Genomic DNA, 18,035 nt, shown 5'->3' on the forward strand with positions numbered 1-18,035 from the left:
GTGCAAAACTGCACACCCTGCTTCCCTGTACCCGTTAGACAGTGGGCACAAGCCACAGCTGGCAGCTGCAGAGAGCATGTCCCCCGCCCAGCCACACCATGGAGAAGTGCCACAGGACAAGGACACAGGGACTGTCCAGGACAGACCCGACACAGCAGCAGAGGCAAGAGCCAGCTCGCAACCAGCGCCCCGCAACAGGGCTTCCTGCCACCTGCCAGGCGTGAAAGGGTCACTGCCCACCACCCCACAAGGAGAGGACCTCAAGGTCAGGGGCACTGCACCTGCTCCAGCCAGCCCTCGGGGGTGGGGCGGGGGAGGCTGAGGCAGACCAGCCAAGCAAAAGGGTACAGCTAGTTCCACGGGGTGAGGAACTGGGCCTTCCGACTGAAAGCAAACACGCGCTCTGTGTCAGGGGCCTGCAGCCAGACCCTGTTCCAATTCACCAGTCAAGGCTTCCAAAACGCGGCTACTGCTTCCCGGGACCGTGAGCCTAGACGCAGCCTTGCAGGCGGAGTGAGCAGTGACCCCATCCTCATCCTCCATTCCACTGCCAGTCACCGGGCTTCGGGACAGGTGCCCCGTCACCCGCAGCTTGCCCTCATCACAGGCACGGGGACAATGCAGTTCCCCGGGGGGCTGGCCTGTGGCCACCCACAGGAACTGTGACCATCGGGGCCTCCTCACCCAAGCCCCTTGGGAGAACGACAGCCAGGGGCGAAGGGAGGCTGACGGAGCCACGCTGCAGGCCCAGGTGAGCGGGGCTGAGCTGAGGGGCAGGAGGGGAGGGCCAAGTGCCCAGGGTCCCAGGGGACTTGGACAGGGACCCATAGTTCTACAGCGCAAAGGCAGGGAACCCACAGGGGAATAACCCACCACACTGATGGGCTCAAGAGCTGCCTCTAGGCCCTCACGTCACTCAGGTCTCCGACCTGTTCTCAGAGGTGCCCACGTGCCCTCGGGCTGCGCCCGTCACAGGACAGGCAGATGTGGCTCCAATCCTGGCTCTTCTCCTGCTGAGGCCTGCGATGATCATGCACGCCCTCAGAGTGAGCAAAGGAGACGACAGCCACCAAGACCCACACCACCGAGCGCCCCCCCAGGCTCCCCAGGCCCCCCAGGTGAGCAGCAGGTCCTCGGCAAGGCAGGGGGCCATGTGCTTATTAGCACAGAGAACTCAACTTCTCCACGTCTCAGCTGTCCTGTGAAATGCCCAACAGGCAACCCCTGCGTGCATGCGTCACACCCTTCCTGCCTCCAAGCCTGTTCCCTACACACACACACACACACACACACACACACACGCGTGCGCGCGCGCTCTCCAGGAGGCGGTCACCGGCACCACCCCCACCCAAGCCACCCCCTCCCAGGCCAGGTCGCCCCAGCCTTGCCTTCTGAAAAGCGAGCTCTCGGCCTTCTCTCACGGCCAGATCCCCCCTGCCAATCACTTACAGGTATTGAGGCCAACACCACAGGTTCCCCAGGGCTCAGCCTTGACAGCTAGTTAACTGCTGAGTCAGCTCCAGTCTCCACATTCCTGGGCCACCCCAGGAATCACACCAAGGCCCGAGGCACATCTTTGGGCTCCAAGACTGGGTTCCTCATTTGTACAACAGGGACAGAAAGGGAAGACAAATGGCGTGCCCGACCCAGAGCGGCACACACGGCTCCTAACGCATCCCTGGGGCCCTCCCCACCCCTAAACGGAGCTGCCATTAATGAGAGGACATGGCACCAGCCATCACCGCTGAAGTGAAACAGCCCACGCCCCAGCTTTGGAGTCCCCAAGGCTGCACCGAGGCTTCTCCGCCAAGTGCTGTGCCTCATGGGAGAAAGCACGTATGTCGGATGAGCTCCCTCTGCCAGGAGTCACGCTGCCAGCCCTGAGTTCAGGGCCAATGAGCTGACAAGGCAATACACCCAGGAAGAGGAAGAGGAAGTGCACCAATCTGAACCTGAGTCCACTCGCTACGTGCTCAAGGATGAAGCAACAGAAGAGATGTGTGCATTCTGCAACTTACAGTCCAGGCAGGAAGACGTTCGGCCCTTCTCGGCTTGTGTTTTGTTACATAGCAATACTCCCTGTAATTAATCACTCCTATGCTATGCAGATCCAACAGGTATACTTAAACAGAAATACACCTACAACAAGGCTATGCATTAAACGCCGTGACCAGGGGCTCTCGGGAACCTAACCCTCACTTCGCCCCCAGGAGCAATGCCTCAGTCCTCGCTGACTCAGTGTCCACGGCAGCTTTATAGGATGCACCTGCCACCATGCCGAGCGTCAGAGGAGGCGCTCCAGAAATGCTGGGCGATGCTTCATTCCTCCAGCCCCGGGCCACTCCAGTCCTCCCACTGCCTCCCTCCCCACCTCAGACACAGAAAACACAGGCACGTCACGCCAGATCTCTGACACGGATACTGAGTTTGCTCATAACCGCCCACACCACACACTCCCAACAAGACGGCCCTGAGGGGCGTGGGCACCACCAGGGCAGGACTGGAATAGAAGAGCCAGGACTCCAACCAGGTATTCTGGATGTGATGTGGAGTCCCAAGCTCTGGCTCAACTGCTGTGCCAAACACCAGTCCTTTTTTTTTTTTTTTTTTTAAGGCAATAGGTTTGCACAGAAAAACACATCTGGAGTAACTTACATTTCTTTGACCCAACTGCTTTACATGTACTAATTAGATCACTAGGGTCAGTTATGAAAATAGCTCTAATACTTTCTAGGTACTTAGCACTAGTTCACTTTCCCCACCTCTTGGTCACTAACAGACTATTAAGAATCAAACACAGCCGAGGTCTGAAAGCAGCATGCCCTTTTTGTTCCTGGAATGCCAACACAGAGGGACAAAGACAAGGCTGTCTGCTGGGTGACACACATGTGGCCCAGTCACCCCTGCCCCCGTGGGACAGACAAGGACCCCCTGAGGATCAGCCACCCCAGCCAACCACCCACAGATGGTAAATGCATGAGGTCAGCTAAGCTTGAGATCAGAACAATTACCCGGCAAAAGCAGGAGCCATGTCAGTGTTTTAGGCCGCTAAGTGCTGGGGAGGCTTGTTCTGGAGCCAGAGCTAACTGATGCACGGCTCCATTGTACAGATGTAGAAGGTGAGGCACAGAGGTATAGGACGCTGCTGATGGCCCCACAGCTAGCAAAGGGTGAGCTTGGGATTCGAAGCTGGGCATTCTGGCTCCAGGGGCTGTCCCCACGGCTAAGCCACTGAGGTTTCCTATGCCTCCCCTCGCCTACTTTTCTAAAGGGGCTCAATGTAGGCCAAGGATTTCCATGGCCCCACAGACACTAAACAGGCAACTTCCAGCCCTGAGCGACCCTCATTGTTCTGCGTTCATTAAACCTGCTCAGCTCTCTTCTGGTATGTTCCAAAACAACACGTTCCCCCTAACGACAAGGTTGCCCAGTACCTACAGACGAATAGGCCAGCAAAATGTAGTTGATCAACCTGACACGACAGTATTCAACCTTAAAAAGGGGGTGGGGGGGAACGGCGGCACACACTACATCACGGGTGGGCATGGGGACATCTTGCTAAGAGAAAGCCGCCAGCCATAAATACGACAAACGGTGTATGATTCCTAAGTGATCACGTGACGTACCTGGAGTGGTCACATTCACAGAAACACAAGGAAGGGAGTTACGGCTTAATTAGGAAGACGGGACGGTTCTGGAGGCAGAAGTAGTGAGGGTGGCACAGCCAAGACAACACACTGCGTGCCGTGGGCTTGCACCTTTTTATTTTTTTCCTTCAATTTGATTTTATTTGCTTGAAAGGCAGAGTTACAGAGGGATAGGGGGAGACGGGGGCAGGGGGTCTTCCATCTGCTGGTTCACACCCCAAATGGCCGCAACGGCCAGGACTGGGCCAGTCCAAAGCCAGGAGCCAAGAGCCATGAGCTTCTTCCGGGTCTCCCACATGACTGCAGAGAACTGGCTTGGAAGTGGAGCAGCCGGGACCCAAACCAGCGCCCAGATGGGATTCCAGGCGTTGCAGATGGTGGCTTTACCCACTACAGCACAGCGCCAGCCCCAGGCCTGCACCTTTAAAAGGGCTAAACAATCACTCTGCTTCACCAGAACTGTACAAAGAATGAACAAGGGTTGGCCCTGGCGGTGACCAAAGCACATTCCGAGGTCACTGTCCGCGAGTTGGAAAGCAAGGAGCACAGGAAGCAGGAAAGCAAGGCTCTCTGCGCAGCCCTCCTGAGTCAGCACCCCGCCCGCAGCGAGGCCAAGGCCAGATGGGCGGGCAGAGGAGTCACGGCAGCCTCACAAACAAGCCTGGGCTCGAGGGCGCAAGCCCGCCCCAGCCAGCCAGAGCCAGCTCCAGCCCAGAACACACAGGTCAGGTTCTACGGCTCAGCACGGGGGGAATCTGCTTGAGCTTTTCAGGATTCCAAGACTGAATCTGACTCCCTGGCAAGAAAAGAGGGGGCATCTGGGAACGGCAAAGTCAGGATGGACAGACACAGTTTCCAAGAGCCCTACACCTGCACCTCTGTGTAAACTAGAGAGTCCCGTGGCAGGCATGGGCACCTGAGACACAGGGAACCACTGCTATGGCATGAGTGCTGACTGGCGTGTGGGATGCAGGGTGGGGGTACATACAGCAAGTAAGAGAAGGTACTGGGGGGCTGGTGCTGTGGCATAGTGGGTAAAGCCGCCGCCTACAGTGCCCGCATCCCATATGGGTGCCAGTTCGAGTCCCAGCTGCTCCACTTCCCATCCAGCTCTCTGCTATGGCCTGGGAAAGCAGTAGAAGACGGCCCAAGTCCTTGGGCCTCTGCACCCACGTGGGAGACCCAGAAGAAGCTCCTGGCTCCTGGCTTCAGATTCGCTTAGCTCCAGCCATTGCAGCCAAATGGGGAGTGAATCAGCAGATGGAAGACCTCTCTCTCTCTCTCTCTCTTTCTGCCTCTCCTTCTCTGGGTAGCTCTGACTTTCAAATAAAGAAATCTTTTTAAAAGAGAGAGAGAGAGAGAAGGTATTGGGACTCATTCTCTTTTTGTCTGCTAAGTTTTCTGTACTACTCATAAATCCTATTTTTTTTTTAAAGGTTTATTTGAAAGGGAGAATGATAGAGAGGGAGAGACAGAAAGAGATTGTCTATCTTCTGGTTCACTCCCCAAATGGCTGCAACAGCCAGGGCTAGGCCAGGCAGATGCCAGGAGCCCGGAACTCCAACCAGGTTTCCCACGTGGTGCAGGGGCCTATGGACTAGGGTCATCCTCCGCTGCTTTCCCGGGTGCATTAGCAGGGAGCCTGACTGGAAGCGGAGCAGCCGGGACTTGAACAGGTGCCCATTTGGGATGCCAGCGCTGTGAGCCGAGGCTTAACCTGCAGCACCACAAGGTCAGCCCCTGTAAAGCCCAATTCTTAAAGAAGCCCAAACTCAAGTTTATGCAGGGATCTCATCGTCAAACACTTGGTCCTGGGAGAACCAGACTGACCCCTGGGCCCTCAGAGTCTCCCCATGAGGACACAGAGGCTCTAGGAACAGTGCCTCCCACAGACGCCTGAAAGAACTGCAGTGGTGGCTTGGGAGGGGGCTGCAAATACAAACGGGAACTGGGGGAGGCGGACGAGGCCAGGGGAAGCAAACAGGAAGGCTTGTGAGGCAGCAGCACCAGGAAGGTCGGGCACACCTGCCCCCAGCCCAGGTGCCGACCACACACAGTGAGCAGAGGCCACACTGCATCCCGCTCCTCCCCTGGGGACTGGGGGGCAGGGCGCGCTCTCAGCCTTCCCCACCCTTTGTCCTGCCCTGCCCTGCCCAGGCCCACAGCAGCCCCTCAGTGCTCACCACTGAGTCAGTCACCCCCAGGACCTGGGCCCCATCAGATGAGACCTGGTGACTCAGTGGCTTGCCCAGGGAACTCCCCAGCAGAGGGAAGGGAGAGAGCCGCCGTCCCTGCCTCCTCTGACCTTCCCCATCAAAGAGGATCCGGGGTACAGAAAAGCAAGGCGGGGTGTCCAAAGCCGCCACACAGGCTTTGAACCAACCCGGCCCAGAGGAAGCGGGGTTTGCCTCAAATCCTCCTGCTCCTACCCCTACCCCAGAAGCAGCGGGAAGGAGAGGGCAGTGGGAGGAGGCAGGGGAAGCCGGGCCCGCCTTCCACATTCACCCTTGCGTTCATCCATCTGCTCAGTCCCCCAGGGCTTCCGGAATGCCAGCATCGCAGCCAGCAGACAGAATTCTGCGTCCTTGAGAAGCAGCGCTGCCGTGGACAGGACCCTCCCCAAACCTGGCAGGCGTGAGAAGTGCTCCCGGGGAGGAAGCCGGAGCCCACTCAAGGGAGGAGGAGGCGGCTGGCAGAGCCCAGCCACATTTCTGAACAGAAACCTGAAGGAGAGGCGGCTGTGGCACAGTGGGTTACGCCTTAGCTGTGACACTGCCAGCATCCCATATGGGCACCCATTCGCATCCCGGCTGCTCCACTTCCCATCCCGCTCCCTGCTGATGCGCCTGGGAAAGCAGTGGAAGATGTCCAGGTGCTTGGGCCCCCCACCCACGTGGGAGACCTGGAGGAAGCTCCTGGCTCCTGGCTCCAGCCTGGTACCACCGCAGCCATTGCAGCCATTTCAGGCATGAATCAACAAATGTCAGGGATCTCTGAGGGTGGGTGTGGGTGTGTGTGGGGGTGTCTGAGTGCTGCTCTGCCTTTGAAATAAATACATAGATCTTTACAAAAAATACAGAAAGAAAAATGTGAAGGAGATGACAGACTGGGCCATGAGAAACACGAGGGTCGGGACACCACGGCCACCAGAGGACAACAGGAAGTCGAAAGACCTGGAAGAGGGGGCACGCGTGACGTCAGTGCAGCCACAGAGGGCAGCGTCCGACGGCAGCCAGGGCCAGCGGCTCAATCAGAGCGCCAACCCCGAGAGGCCTTGACCACACAGTCCCTGAGCTCCCGCTGCCCCGAGATCGGCGCTCGAGGGAGCAGGCAGGAACACAGCAGGTGTGGAGGCCACCGCCAGCCTCCATAGGCCGCTGCCACAGGACAGTCTCACACGGGTCTGCAGCACAGGCCGAGTAGTCCTTATCCAAAACGCTGACGTCCACACATGGTCAGATTCTGGAATTCCTGCAGGCACACAGTAAGGTACCTCGGGGAGGGGACCCAAGTCTAAACACAAAACCCACTTATGTTTCACAGACGTACACCCGAGCCTAAAGTAATTTCATGTGCTACTTTTAATCAATGTGTGCATGAAGCTGAGTTTGGGAGTGTAGAATACTCTACTGGTGGCAACCTGTTCGCACTCAACAAGTTTAAGATTTTGGAGACTTCGAATTGCTAACGAGAGGCACTCAACCGGCAGCTACCCGTGGGTGAAAAAGAATCAGATGGCGATAAATTGAAGCGTTAAAAACTTTCAGGAAAACAGATTTCGCGGTCTCCTCAGGATTTACCCGACATTTAAGTGATCAGAGATGTCTTAAGCCTAACGGGGGGGCCCTGTCTACTTGAATTTCGGGTGGAGACTGAGGCTGCCTTGACTACCCCACGTGGGGACATCTCAGCGACTCTGGGGACAGGCACGCCGTGCAGTGTCGCAGTGTCGGAGCTGCAGCAGCTTGGGGGAAGGGTTTCTTCCCCCTGGAGCACTGGAGGCCACGAGAGGGAGGCGGGAAGAGGAAGTGGCTGCTCAGAGCCTGCTGCAACCAAGGAGCAGGTCGCTGGCACTCTGAGGCCGCCCAGCCCGGTTTTCCAGGTCAGGACAGGAAGGAGGGTTCAAGGCAGCCACTCTGTCCAGGGGTAAAGGCACCCTGCCTGGCACGGCTCCACCAGACACCTCACATCTAGCTCAGCTCAGAGTTCTGAGTGCAAAACCCAAACACCTCGCCAGGACCTCAGCCAGGGGTGCCCTGATGAGAAACGGAAAGGGCGGGGGCTGGCTCATCACCCTCCACAACTCCCCGCCTAACACGTTTCTGGATTTCTGGGGCTTCATTTCCAAAGCGTTCACCCCACCAGTGACTCCCCTACCTAGCCCGACAATATGGTAAAGGTCTGGGCAAAGCCCCCAGCCCGGGCATGGCACGTAGCAGGCGCTGGGGTCTCTGTTGGGGGCTCTTTCTCAGCCCCTTTCACAAGGCTGGGTGATCAGAGGCTGGGAGGTGGCAAAGCCATCCACTGTGTCACCTAAGAGGCCACCAAAGGACAAGCTCTGAAACCAGGCTGATGTCCACAGCTCCCCTTGCCACGCCCCTGGGGCCCTTATCTGCATATTTGGGCTGGAAGGACACAGAACCAATGTCTCAAGGAGTATACTTCCTGCCACCTGACAGGCAGTCACTGGGATAGGAGAAGCCAGCCTCATGTTCTAGGTGCAGCTGTGTATTCCGGGAAGCAGGCCCAGCCCCCAGGGACGTGGACCAGGCTCCCACTCGGGCGGCCATGGGGGTGCCCACTTGCAGGTCATCCAAATGCCAGCACCCACCCTATTTATAGCATCACGATCTGGAACGGGGCAGATCCCACGTGGCCGTGCACACAGTCACAGCAGTGTCACAGCACGCAGGCGCCAGGCAGAGGCAGGGGAGAGGCCCTGCAGGGCTACCGTACCTGCCTCGCCACCCTCCGCGCCTCCCAGTAGGGCTTCGAGTCTTCCACGGCTTTGCCAATTTTCTTCACCAGCTCGTCCAGCTTCACCGTCGCTTCCACCAGGACCGAGCGGAACTTCTGGCGAGCATCCTGCAGCCAGGGGACATGGAGCAAACAGAGGTCAGGGTGATGAAAGGACTTGTGGACACCTGCTCCCCCCGACCAGGATCGCCAAGCGGGACTTCACCCAACCCCCAAGCCCCTAACTTCACACCCTGACGAAACAGCGTCCCCACCAGCACCATCCGAAGGCACTTTCCATGACGGTACAATGGCCTGTGCTCCACGAAGTCTTCACCCACACAAGGGACACATCAGTATTCCACACTCAGTACAAATTTCCTGCGTGTAGCACAGCGGGTAAGGCGAGCACCACAGGCCACTGCAGGAAAGTCAGCATCGGGATGGGAACAGCACAGGGGTCACGGAACCCAGCGGCAGAGGACCTCAGCAAGACAAGGTTCTGGAGAGAGACTCATGGAAACTTCTAGAAAGTATCCAAACAGAAACCTGAAATGTGCATGGGCACTTGGGGTGAGAGAGGCAATACCCAGACCCAGGCAAGCTGCAGGTCCTGGCTCAGCCTGGAGGGGGGGGGAGCAGCCTGGTAAATGAGTGAGATGGGAGCGCGGGGTGTGGAGTGTGGAAAATGGCCAGAGCTACGGTAGCCCCTCACCCTGGGGACAGCAACGTGGGCTTGACAGCATTTGGAAGGGAAGAACCAGCGGTTGGGCTGTGCTGGGCTCAGTTACACCAGAAAAGTCAAGAAACCAGATCGGGGGAGGCACGTGGTACAATGACTAAGACAACTGCAGCCCATGTCGGAGTTCCGGGTTCGAGTCCCAGCTCCACTCTTTAGACTCCAGCTTCCCGCAGCAGTCCTGGCTCAAGCATTTGGGGCCCTGCCACCCGTGTGGGAGATCCAGATTGGGTTTTGGACTTCTGGCCCAACCCTGGCTGTTAGGGACATTTGGAGAGCGAACCAGCAGATGAAGATCTCTCTCTCTCTCTCTCTGTTACTCTTTCAAATTTAAAAGAGAAAGACATAAAAGAAAGAGAAATCCAGTCTGTCATCCGGCAGGACCCACATGGGTCAGGTCTGTACGTCCGACTCCACATCCCCTCCACCTCTGTCTCCTTGGCACCCCCCTGACGAAGCCACGCCCAGGGTGTGTGCACACACGGGACCACAAACCAGTTTGCAAGAAAGGAAATGGATCCTCAGAAATAAGGGAACACCACGTGCTCACGCGCCCAGGGGCTGCCCGGAGACTGGACAGCTGCCTGCAGGCAGCACCCGTGGTCCATGGGCCACGTGAAAACTGTGTACCCATGGAATCACAGGGCTCCTGGCTTCGGCCTGGGCCAGCACCAATGATTGTGAGTGCTACCGGAATAACCTGTTACACTGTGAAAGCAGCCATTTGAAATCAGATTCCTGCCCCCTGCAATTAAGCCTTAAGGAAAACATGAGATTGAAAAATATACCTCAGGGTGGTCATACTATTCCAGGTAGGGAGGGGGCGGCCCACACCACCCCCACTACCACCGCAGCAAAGCACCGTGATGTGATTGGATCCGGCCAGCTGCTGGGGGGCCTGCCAGTAAAGCTGGGGTTCAAGAGCAGAGTTATAAAGCCTCTTTTAAAAAAAGAGATTTATTTATTTATTTATCTATTTATTTGAAAGGCAGAGTTACAGAAAGAGGGAGAGCTCTTCCATCGCAGGTTGACTTCCTAGATAGCCGCAACAGCCAGGGTTGGGCCAGACGGAGGCTAGGAGTCTGGAACTCCATCCAGGCCTCCCACATGGGAGCAGGGGCCCAATACCTAGGACATCTTCTACTGCTTCCCCAGGTGCGTTAGCAGGGAGCTGGATCAGAAATGGGGCAGCCGGGACTCAAACCGGCACCCACAGGGGATGCTGGCGCTGCAGGGGATGGCTTAATCCGCTATGCTGCTGCACCGGCCCCTATAAAGCCTCTCTTTAAATCTATGCCAGCGACAGCCTGCCCCAATCAGACACATGCTTTTTCCTTCCTAGTTCAAGGAAAAGACCGGACTGTGGTTCTTTGTCTCTCACAGTTACAAGGACATGTGTCCCCCGAGATCTGAGAGGGAGGACACATGTCCAGGGAGGAGAGCAGGCTGTTTACCCTCCGGGAAACCACCCGCAGAGTGGGGAGGATCCAAAGCGCAAACTCCTCGCAGAAGAACAGCCAGCCCAGGAAAACAGGCTCTCCCCTGGGCCAGAGCTGTTGACCTGTGGGTCTTTAACACCAGCCCTCAAAGGAGCCCTGAGACCGTTCCCTTCGGCTGCATGAGGCCATGGCTCTTAGATGCCAAAAACTGTCTCATCCACTTGTGACTCGGGCCGAGGACAATTTGTGAGCAAGCCAAGAGCTGCTGAGGTGGCACGGCCTCCCCGTGCGCGTGTCACTGCGTCAGACACAGCCCTGTGTGACACAGGAATGCCAGCGAAAGCCAGCCGGGGGCAGTGCCTCAGACACAGGAGACCCGGCACCGGCTGGCAGCACCGCGGGGCGGAGTCCCTGCCTTCCGCCTCCGCCCCAGTGACCTCACTTGTAAACTGAGAATGACCGCCTCTCCCTTCCCCACGCTGTCCTCGGAGATGAGGACGCCAGCTTTTTAAAAATAACTGCCCTGCATATCAGAGATGATGGCACGCTTTGGAGGGCGCTTAGCAATGCCGTTTCTGCGGGCACAGCTCTCCATTTGTGAGCTGCACCTCAGAACAACCCTGTCGGACGGGCTCAGCCAGAACCACTACCCCCAGCCCGCAGGTAAGAACCCCGGAGAGGGGGCCTGGCATTGCAGTACAGCAGGTTAAGCTGCTATGGCCTACAATCCTGGCCGCTCCACTTCCAATCCCGCTCCCTGCTGATACACAGAGAGCAGAGGAAGATGGCCCAAGTCCTCGGGCACCAGCACCCATGGGAGATAACATGGCCATGTGGGGAGTGAACCACTGATAAAAGATCTCTCTCTCTCTCTCTGTCTCTCCTTCTCTCTCTGTAACTCTGCCTGAGGTCATGGGAGTTAAGCATCAGACCTTCCACAAAAGCACACATTTTGGGCTCCCAGTCCTGCGTGCCTTTCACGGCACCATGGGCTCCCCCAGCAGGGTCCCAGGGAACCGCGGAGGGGAATCTACAAAGGGGAAGCTCTTCTCGCTGAAGAGGAAGACGCACTCGCCTTTCTGGTCAGCACTCTACCCCGTGAGCGCGCGATGGGGCTTTCCAGAGGCTGTATGACACGCGGCCTGCAGGGACGGACACAGAAGCAGACACGTGGACGCTGCAAAAGGCTGTGGCAAATGGAGCTACGAGGCGAGTTCTGGGGGAGACATCTGGCCTGGTGGAGGAGACGCCGCCCCCAGTTCCAGCCCCAGCTCTGCCGAGTCCAGCTTCCTGCCAGTGGAGACCCTGGGAGGCAGCAACAATGACGCAAGAGACTGGGCTGCCGCCACCCACAGGGGAGACCCCGCCTGCGTTCCCAGCTCCAGGTTTCAGCCTGACCAGCCGGACTGTTTGGGGCACTTGGGGCGTAAACCAGCAAACAGGAGCTCTTACTCATTCTCTCTCTACCTATCAAGTAAATAAATTTTTTTAAAGATAACTTTATTTTGATGCACAAAAAATCTGAAAGCCACACATAGAAGAAATCTCTAAGAAGTTCACAGAATATATATTATGAAAAAACGATGCATGGATTTCAAATTCTTGTGGCACCAAAACGAACTCGTCTTTTATAATTGCATTTTTCCACAAACTGAAGTCACCTGAGACCCCAGTTCTACTAAAGCAGACGTTCAAGAGACCTGAAGTGTACGGAATCCTTCATTTTAGGCTGAGGCGTCCTTTTCAAGCGAATGCACACCTGAGTTCTCACTTCTTACAGGGCGCACACTGTAATTACTAACAAAAATTACTAACAAAAAGCTCTCTGGGGCACGGGGTGATTACCACGAGTGTAAAGGGGAGGGGCCAGCAAAGTGGCCACCCCGCCCCCGCCTGCTCCGGAACCCTACACGCTCAGTGACTCCTCAGAGCTTCTCTCCTTCCGGCTGTCACTCAGAAAGGCTCCGTGCAGGCCACTGTGTCTTCCATAGTCTTCACCTCCCCAACCCCCTCAAGTGCACGTGCAAGCCTCCCACACAGGAGGCGGTGCTAGGATTTGAAAAGCAAAGCTAGGCAGCCACTGGGAACCATACAGGGTGCTCTGCCCCAGGGTGCTGGGCACTTCCAGTGTATTAATCTCTAATAAAAGGCTTGCTTTGGATTGGCATTATGGCATGACACCAGCATCCCACATGGGCGCACGGGTTCAAGTCCCAGCTGCTCCGTTTCTGATCCACCTCCCTGCTAATGCGGTCTGGAAAAGCCGCAGATGATGGTCCAACTACTTAAGCCCTTGCTACCCACATGGGAAACCTGCATGAAGTTCCAGGCTCCTAGCTTCAGCCTGGCCCAGTCCCCTGACCTTCTGGGGTACAAACCAGCAGACAGAAGACTGGACTGGCTCGCTCGCTCTCTCATTCTCGCTCTCGCTCTGCCTTAAAAAGAGTTTGCTTTAAAGATGTTTTCCTCTGATGGTTTTCCAGAGTCTCCTGTTCAAACTTACTGCAGTACAAGAAAATAAATAAATCCGTTTAAAGGACAATTTGGAATAAACAGCCCACACAGCACCAGCAAGTGGCAAAAAAATGGCGGCCGCAGAATGACTACATGGAAGAAGTACTGCTCTCGACACAGACGGCGGCAACATCTACGTTCGCGCAGAGCGCGCCAGAATTCTGGAAAAAGCTGCAAAAGGTAGCGGCCGGTGGCGGAGCACCTGCAATGCTTTCTCTTCACCCGGCCCGCGTGTTCTTGAGGTTCACTTGAGCAGCCACTGAACACACACAGCAACCACTTCAGTGCTGGCGACAGCGCGTAAGTGCTCTCCAGGGCTGGCCGACGGAACCTTTGGCGAGGCTGGATGTGTTCCTTTTCTGCACCATCCACTACAGATGAATGAACAGTGGGTTTCAGTAGAATTTACACAGCTGCACGTGGTGCACACGCCTAGCCCCCAGATGTCCACCTTGAGAGATCTCGCCGTGGTCCCCCAGCCCTGCAGCTACCTCCCCTCCTGGCCTCTGTGTCTCTCATTGCCCTGGAAGAATTCTACAGCAGAGGCAGGAATTCAGGGACTGCGCAGTGGGGCAAACCAGAAAGGCCAGCGGGTGCAGAAGCCAGGAAGCAGCAGGGGTGGAGGAGGGGGTGCCGCAGATAAAGGTGATCATGGGACTGGACACTCGATCACTGCGCAGGCCCGCTTCCACCTCCATGGGCCCCATCCGACCGTAAGAGCCTGGTGAATGAGTCCCTCAGTGACAGAAGCACGAGTGGGAAGGCAGGAGAAGACAGACGAGGCTCTCTGGCTGGGTGCCCGCAGGAGAGCTGGGGGTGCCCGCCCCGCCTCCTGCCGACCCAAGCCCCGACTTCCGCAGCACAGGGCTGCCATGTGAGGACCATCCTTCCACAGTCAGGACCCAACCTGCTGCCACGCTCCTGACACAAGACCCTCTGGCAGGGATCGGAACGGACAAGGCCCACGACAGTGGCAGGGACAAAGAGAGAGATGAGAAAAGAGAGAAAGCCAGCACGCAGCAAGACAGGAGGCGGCCTGGGACGCTGACTCTCAGCCTGCAGTAACACGCCACACACGGCTCATCAGCCAAGCCAGGCACCTCTGGGAGCGAGCCAGGCACGACCTGGTCGGGCGGCCTCCCTCCCCTGGGTTACTTATGCCAGAGACTCCCAGGGCCTTTCTTTAGTGTCAGCAATTTGGATGTGGGACAAAGTGTGCGGGGTCTAACTGGCTGTAGGGGCCCCTTGGCAGCTCCCTGATAGGACCTGATCCCAATGCCTGACCCCACTGGGACCTGCAGTACTGCTCGGCCTTGGCCCGGTTCCTTGGTTCACCGAGAGGTTCCCTCCTCATGGGGAGGGTGATGGGGACATCCCCACCTCCACCACTGCCGCCGGAGTTAACAATGGTCTGGGGGCCTTTTAGGCTGTGTGGAAGTCCTCCCAGGCAGAAGGGCTAGCGGTCAGAACTCTGACTACACAGCATTTCCAAATAAACAGGTGAACTGGCGAGCACCCAGCCCCACCTCCCGGAGCCTCACGGCCGTCCCACTCTAAAACTCCGTAACCAAGGGAGGCGCTGCCACTGGGGACGGAGTTAGACCCCTGGCAGGCCTGAGAATGGAGAAAAGCCTTTACTTTTGAAAAAAGTTTTAATTTGGGGCTAGCGTTGTGGCACAACAGGTTAAGCCACCACCTATGACACCAGCATCTCATATGAGTGCCGGTTCAAGTCCCAGCTGCTCCACTTCTGATCCGGCTCCCTGCTAATGTGCCTGGGAAAGCAGCAGAGGAATGCCCATGTCCTTGGGCCCCTGCCACCCGTGAGGGAGCCCCGGATGGAGTGCTAGTCTCCTAGCTTTGGCCTGGGCCGCTGTAACCATTTGGGGAGTGAAGCAGCCAGATGGAAGATCTCTTTCTCTCTGTCTCTCTGTCTCTAACTCTAAATAAATAATTTTTTAAAAAAGTTTTAACTCAAAGTAATTTGTCTTTTTTTTTAAGATTTATTTATTTTACTTGAAAGTCACAGTTACAGAGAGAGAGAGAGACAGACAGAGAGAGGTCTTCCATCCAATGGTTCATTCCCCAGATGGCTGCATCAGCCGGAGCTGGGCCAATCCAAAGCTAAGAGCCAGGAGCCAGGAGCCAGGTGCTTCCTCCAGGTCTCCCACAAGGGTGCAGGGGCCCAAGCACTTGGGCCATCTTCTACTGCTTTCCCAGGCCATAGCAGAGAGCTGGATCAGAACTGGAGCAGCCAGGTCTCAAACCGGCGCCTACATGAGATGCAGGTACTGCAGGCGGTGGCTTTACCCACTACACCACAGCACCAGCCCCAGTAATTTCAGTCTTGAAATAAAAAGTGGGAGGGGCCAGCACCGCAGCTCACTAGGCTAATCCTCCGCCTTGTGGCGCCGGCACACGGGGTTCTAGCCCCAGTCGGGGCGCCGGATTCTGTCCCGGTTGCTCCTCTTCCAGGCCAGCTCTCTGCTATGGCCCGGGAGTGCAGTGGAGGATGGCCTAGGTCCTTGGGCCCTGCACCCGCATGGGAGACCAGGAGAAGCACCTGGCTCCTGGCTTCGGATTAGCGCAGCGCGCTGGCCGCAACACGCTGGCTGTAGTGGTCACTTGGGGGGTGAACCAATGGAAAAAGGAAGATCTTTCTCTCTGTCTCTTTCACTGTCTAACTCTGCCTGTCAAAAAAATAAATAAATAAAATAAAAGTGGGGGGATGAGATGGAGCAGACATGATGCCCTTCACCAGAAGTATTGTGATGCATCCATGTTTCCTAAAAATAAGACCGCCGTCCCCGGGACCCAGAGTGCAATCATCAAAATCAGAACATTCACACGGAATCAACACTCTGCACCGATCCGTGGCCTCCTTCCAACCGTACCTATTGTCCCACTGATGTCTTTCACAGTTAAAGGGGGTGGGGGGAGTGTTTTTCCTGCTGCTGCATCCAGTCCCGGCTCACTCCTCACATCCCCTGGGGTCTTTCGAACTGGAACCGTTCTCAGCCTTGATTTCTTAAATAAGAGTCGCTTCACAGAACGCTGTCCATTTAGAAGAGACTCACTTTGGTTGATGCGACACAGGCCTGCGCCACCAGAACCGCAGTGAGGCAATCACAAAAGAATGTTTCAATAGCCCAAGGTCCAGGGCACCACAAACAAAAGGAAAACCTCCTAAGCCCTTAAACCTCTGAGCACTGGAACAAGGACCGAAGTTCAAAACAGCCAACAGCTCCCCTACCCTACCCCACCCCCACCCCCAACACACACACACACACACACACACACAGAGCAAGCCTTGCTGACAAGAGCCAGTGCCTTTTCAGCCATAGCCAAACCCATGTTCTTAAACCCACAGGATTCTCTGTTGTTAGAGGAGGCAGAATTACTAAAACCACAGTGATTTACTGAGTTCAACCACGGGAGGACTAGTTCCATGTTTACGCCAGGAAGCCCAACACCTATCTTCTTGAAGAACCACTCCCCCGCCACCACCAAAACAAAAAAACCTCACAATCACTAGATTCCAAAGTGTACAACTGATATGCACGCTCCTCAGGGGCCATGCCTGGGCCGTCTCCACCCACGCACAAGGTCTACTTAGTAATCAGCACTGAGCTTTAGAAGCAGGGAGGAGGAGGGTTCGGGGCCAGCCTTGCAAGGCTTGGCAGATCTGGCATCGGCATCGCAGCCCCCTCTGCAGCAGGCTCAGCATTCCGGGCAGGCTGGCTAGCTCCTCCCGCCCCACCCCCAACAGCCAATCAGCCTGGAAAGGAAGGAGGGCCCCGGGTGCAACGGAGCCACCAAGGCACCCAGAAGATCCTACAGCGTGGCTGCTCCTCCTTCCCGTGTTGGGGACAGCCTCTCCGGGGCTTTCTCCACATGGATGTGCCAGACTGTTTCGACAGAAATGAGAAGCGGCTGCCCATGACAGCAGAGACTGACCACAGGGAGCGCCCAGCACTGGCGATACTCAGGGCGAGTCGTCATGTATGCAGCATGCCGACAGATAAAAATCAAAATCTCAGACACACAGCTAGAAAAGGCTTTGGGCACCACTTGGCTCCGAGGCTCCAGCCTCCCAGGCAAGTAAGCTAACAGCTCGGGAGGTGAGGCCCTCTCCTGAGGACCTGTTAGTTGCAGGACAGACACTAAGTCCTTGGCCAGTGATCTTTCACCTCACCAGGGTGGGGGTGGGGGATCTCAGACTACGCATCCTCCCAACACACACATACCCCAAAAACTATTTAGGCTCATAGGCTCCAACTTCAGATTCTTGAATTCCAATCCTGGCTCTTGACACAGCAGATCAAGCTGCTGGCTAGGTGCTAGTCCCAGCTCCACTCCCAATTCCAGCTTCCTGCTAATGCACACCGTGGGAGGCAGCAGGTGATGGCCCACGTACTTAGGTCCTGTGTGGGAGACTCAGATGGAGTTCCAGGCTCCTCACTTCCACCTGGCCCAGACACTTAAAGCATGAACCAGCAGAGGGAATCGATCTGTCTCTCCCTGGCTCGCTGGCTCTCTTTCAAATAAAATGTAAACCAAAAATTTCTTAATAAATAAAATCCTGGCTCCACCACCCACTGGCTGGGGGACGTGGGAGAAGTCACTTAACAGGAGTGCCTCCACTCCTCTCTCGCCAACATCCTCAAGAGCTGTTGTGGGAATAGAACAAATTATGTGAACCAGCCGGCACAACACTTCACCTATAACAAGCTCGCTCTT

General features: G+C 56.4%; 1 protein-coding gene and 2 long non-coding RNA genes across 3 annotated transcripts in view; 2 read left to right on the forward strand and 1 right to left on the reverse strand.

The window, feature by feature from the left end:
- Positions 1 to 18,035, reverse strand: part of SH3BP5 (SH3 domain binding protein 5) — a 55,316-nt gene that overhangs the window by 25,205 nt on the left and 12,076 nt on the right. The window contains exon 3 of the mRNA XM_002716172.6: positions 8,604 to 8,732. Coding sequence (XP_002716218.3) covers positions 8,604 to 8,732 — 129 coding nt within the window. The remainder of the gene's footprint in view (positions 1 to 8,603; positions 8,733 to 18,035) is intronic.
- LOC149127175 (uncharacterized) lies at positions 460 to 6,735 on the forward strand. The gene is made up of 2 exons (XR_016233313.1): positions 460 to 751; positions 6,177 to 6,735. It is a non-coding gene; the product is annotated as an uncharacterized LOC149127175 (long non-coding RNA).
- On the forward strand, positions 11,302 to 16,058 carry LOC138849393 (uncharacterized). Its single transcript, XR_011388211.2, has 2 exons — positions 11,302 to 11,444; positions 13,265 to 16,058. It is a non-coding gene; the product is annotated as an uncharacterized LOC138849393 (long non-coding RNA).

Source organism: Oryctolagus cuniculus, chromosome 4, assembly GCF_051225735.1.
Source record: "Oryctolagus cuniculus isolate XC-2025 breed Fujian yellow rabbit chromosome 4, ASM5122573v1, whole genome shotgun sequence".
In the NCBI taxonomy this organism is placed as follows: domain Eukaryota; kingdom Metazoa; phylum Chordata; class Mammalia; order Lagomorpha; family Leporidae; genus Oryctolagus; species Oryctolagus cuniculus.